General features: G+C 27.8%; 1 protein-coding gene across 1 annotated transcript; it reads left to right on the top strand.

Moving 5' to 3' along the window:
• The first annotated feature begins 1,955 nt into the window (after nucleotides 1-1,955).
• On the top strand, nucleotides 1,956-3,299 carry LOC111676984. Its single transcript, XM_023438001.2, has one exon. It carries the CDS (start codon nucleotides 2,033-2,035, stop codon nucleotides 3,179-3,181), a length of 1,149 nt encoding a protein of 382 aa, XP_023293769.2. The 5' UTR covers nucleotides 1,956-2,032; the 3' UTR covers nucleotides 3,182-3,299.
• Nucleotides 3,300-3,707: the final 408 nt, after the last annotated feature.

Below are 3,707 nucleotides of genomic sequence, written 5' to 3'. Positions count from 1 at the left end.
AGTAATGTAATGAAGTTTGAAAGTGGTGTCTCTCGACATTTCATAAACTTTAAAGAACACATCCGACTCGTCCGCTATATATTTTGCGCTATGTTGAACGCTGCTCTGAATTGGGACCCACTTCAGAACAGGGTTTTCAAAATAAGTTGGAAATTAAAGGCATGTTTATCAAAATAGGTTCGTTTTCAAGGCTCCTCAAAAGCTTTTGATCGAGTGTGTGGGTTGGTGAAGATGTTTATTGCTCTAAAAGTATTGATTCGCTAGAAAAAAGCTTTTCAAAACAGAAATACAAATCAGCGGAAGTTTCTTTTTTTTTAAACGATTGTCTCTCACTTTAGAGCATAAACTTCTTTTCAAAATTCACACTTTCCCAAAAAATCACTTAAAAGTGAGAAATTCCTTTGACTAACAAATATCAAAAAATCATAAAAAGATCTTCAAATGAAAAGTTTTATGATTTTAAAACTTTTTTTATATTTCTCTTAAATTCACTCACTTTAACAATGAATTTAGTCATGCAGTCGATATGAGTGAAATTAATGGCATCATAAATAAGAATCAAATTTAAAGGAATTGAAAATAATAAAAAAGAAGAATCAAAAAACGACAGCTACAAAAACACATTAATGCATCTCAATAATGATGAGTTTTAATCATTTCTTGACATTTCTGGCAGAAGCGGCAGCAACACACAACAAATCTTTAACCAAAAGAGAAAAAAAAACTAAACTTCATTTTTAAGAGCAGCTAATAAAGCAAATCAATATCTTTGTCATGTTGTCTTTCCTTTGAAAAGGATTTTAAGCTTTTATGATTAAAAAACAAAACAAAAAAAAAAAAACACTCTCATTTTGTATGTCTGTCTTTAAGCAAATGAATACAAGAAAAAAACTTTTAACATACGCAAAAAAATTAAAACCCATTTAAGATGAAATTTAAGTTTCATGTTTCGCAAAACATTTAAGAAGTATTAAAATTGTTTGGCAATTTTTTTTGTGTATTTCTGTTTGCCTGCCTTAATCCAGCAATTTATTGACATTGAATTTATAATTTTTCCAAAAAAAAAAAATTCTCATTTGCTTAAATATTATACGGGTTTATTATGAGTTTTGTATGCAAATCATAATTATCATTAGTTTAGAATTGCTTCTACTCATGAATATTCAACAGCTTAATATACAGGCTCAAGGTATCTAAAATAAAATATCTATTACTTTCAATATGAATTTGAATATTTCTCAAATTACTTTAATGTGCCAGCTCAAGTTCAAATCGTAGTACTTATGTTTGCTTATGATTTCTCTATGGCGGGTATATTTGTGTATTGGATATTTTGATAAGAAAATTTAAATTTTGCAAATTCAAATGAAGTATAATAGTTGATAACTTTAAGATGCATAAGCTATTATAAAAAAATATTTCATTGCTGGTCTATGTTAGGAGCTATACTCAACCAAAATATTTCATTTGTCTCGAAAATAACTTAATTGTATCACTAGACTAGCTCAAGTTCTGTTTTAGTTCTGTTCTAGTTCTGTTCTCGTTCTGTTCTAGTTCTGTTCTAGTTCTGTTCTAGTTCTGTTCTAGTTCTGTTCTAGTTCTGTTCTAGTTCTGTTCTAGTTCTGTTCTAGTTCTGTTCTAGTTCTGTTCTAATTCTGTTCTAGTTCTGTTCTAGTTCTGTTCTAGTTCTGTTCTAGGTCTGTTCTAGTTCTGTTCTAGTTCTGTTCAAGTTCTGTTCTAGTTCTGTTCTAGTTCTGTTCTAGTTCTGTTCTAGTTCTGTTCTAGTTCTGTTCTAGTTCTGTTATAGTTCTGGTATAGTTCTGTTCTAGTTCTTTTGTAGTTCTGTTCTAGTTCTATTCTAATTCTGTTTTAGTTCTGTTCTATTTCTAATCTGTTATATATTAAAATTTTGTGTTTTAGTAACACCCTGTTCTCCAATTCTTCTACATACATATTTTTATTTAATTCAAACAAATATAAATTTTATTTTTACTTCAAAATAAACAAAAAAAATTAGTTTATTAAAAAAAACATGTCTTCTGAATTGGAATTTAAACTACAAGATTTAGCGAAAATTGCTTTAGGAGCACCTCAACTAACCAATGTTAATATAGCCATTCTTCATAGTCTCATCGATATTTTACTTAAAAAACTAAATTGCCAAAATGAAAAAGTTTCTTTAAATGCTCACGATTCTAAGCATCTGGAGAACATTTTAAAAACTGCCAAGTTATCACCCTTAGTCTTTAGCGATGAAAATGTGGAAATAATTGCACCAAAACTAGAACGTTTAGAAAAATTACAAGAACATGTTAAAGTTTTAGACGAAAAATTGAATAAACATTTAGAAGAAATGCAACAAAATGGTAATAACGAAGCTGTCTTCAGCTTGGAAAATTGGTCTAGTTATGGCTGTGAGGATTTGTGTACCACTTGTGATCCAGAAAATGAAATGGCTTGTAAACTTTTAAAAAATACCGATTTTCTTAAGAAATTACTAAGACGTATTTCATCACCCATGGTGGATCGTTTATTTTTATTGGAAGAAAAAATTGAAAAACTATCTAAAGAATTCACGGATTTTATAAAAAGAACCGAGGAGGAATATTTAAAAATTAAGTTACTCGAAAAATGTATTCTAGAAATAGAAAGTTTACGTCAAAAAGTGGACGAAAATCAGACACAATTTTTCTATACCATGGAAGAAATTCAAGATATGTTGGATACAAAGTTGGATAAAATCCACATGCCTGCACTAAAGAAATATATACTTGACAATTTTCAACGTATTGATCGATGTGTTAAAACGATGCAAGACAAAAGACAATGTAATCGTGCAGCTGGCATTATAATGGAGGGATTACGTTGTATGTCTTGTGGTGAAACAAAAGTTTGCAGTGAAGTTGGAGTTCACTCAACCTCCATGTTGCCCGATATGGGAGTAAAGTCGCCAAAAGTAATAAGAAAATATTGTAGAGTTTTACATAATACGGCGGATGATTGGAAAGGTTTTAAAAAGCCTCGAGTAAAAAGTTTGAATCTAAGTGATGTTGTTAAAGTGAAAAGCGAAAATATTGTTAACGTGATTCATGATGACAGTGCTATACCGAAATGCCGTAAGCCGGGTGAGGATTTTGATTTGATAGAGGGATCAGATGGCAAGTTATATCGTAAAGGATAATTTTCTCTAAATTTGAAGATGTGTTTTTTAAACTAATATTTCGTAGTTTTTTGTAAATTATTGTTTTTTTTATAAAATAAAAATTTATTTTTGTACAAGTATTATTTTTTTAAGAAAATTTTCACTTTTTTTTTGTAGAAAATTTTCAAAGAATTTTTTTTTTGCAGAAAATTTTCAAAGAATTTTCTTTTTGCAGAAAATTTTCAAAAAATTTTCTTTTTGTAGAAAATTTTCAAAGAATTTTCTTTTTGTAAAAAATTTTCACAGAATTTTCTTTTATAGAAAATTTTCAATAAATTTTCTTTTATAGAAAATTTTCTTTCATAGAAAATTTTCTTTCATAGAAAATTTTCAATAAATTTTCTTTCATAGAAAATTTTCACTAAATTTTCTTTCATAGAAAATTTTCAATAAATTTTCTTTCATAGAAAATTTTCAATAAATTTTCTTTCATAGAAAATTTTCAATAAATTTTCTTTCATAGAAAATTTTCAATAAATTTTCTTTCATAGAAAATTTTCAATAA

The sequence above is a fragment of the Lucilia cuprina genome, chromosome 5 (assembly GCF_022045245.1).
Source record: "Lucilia cuprina isolate Lc7/37 chromosome 5, ASM2204524v1, whole genome shotgun sequence".
NCBI lineage: Eukaryota > Metazoa > Arthropoda > Insecta > Diptera > Calliphoridae > Lucilia > Lucilia cuprina.
Note: the sequence above shows the minus strand (reverse complement) of the source record. Positions and strands in the feature narration are given on the sequence as shown.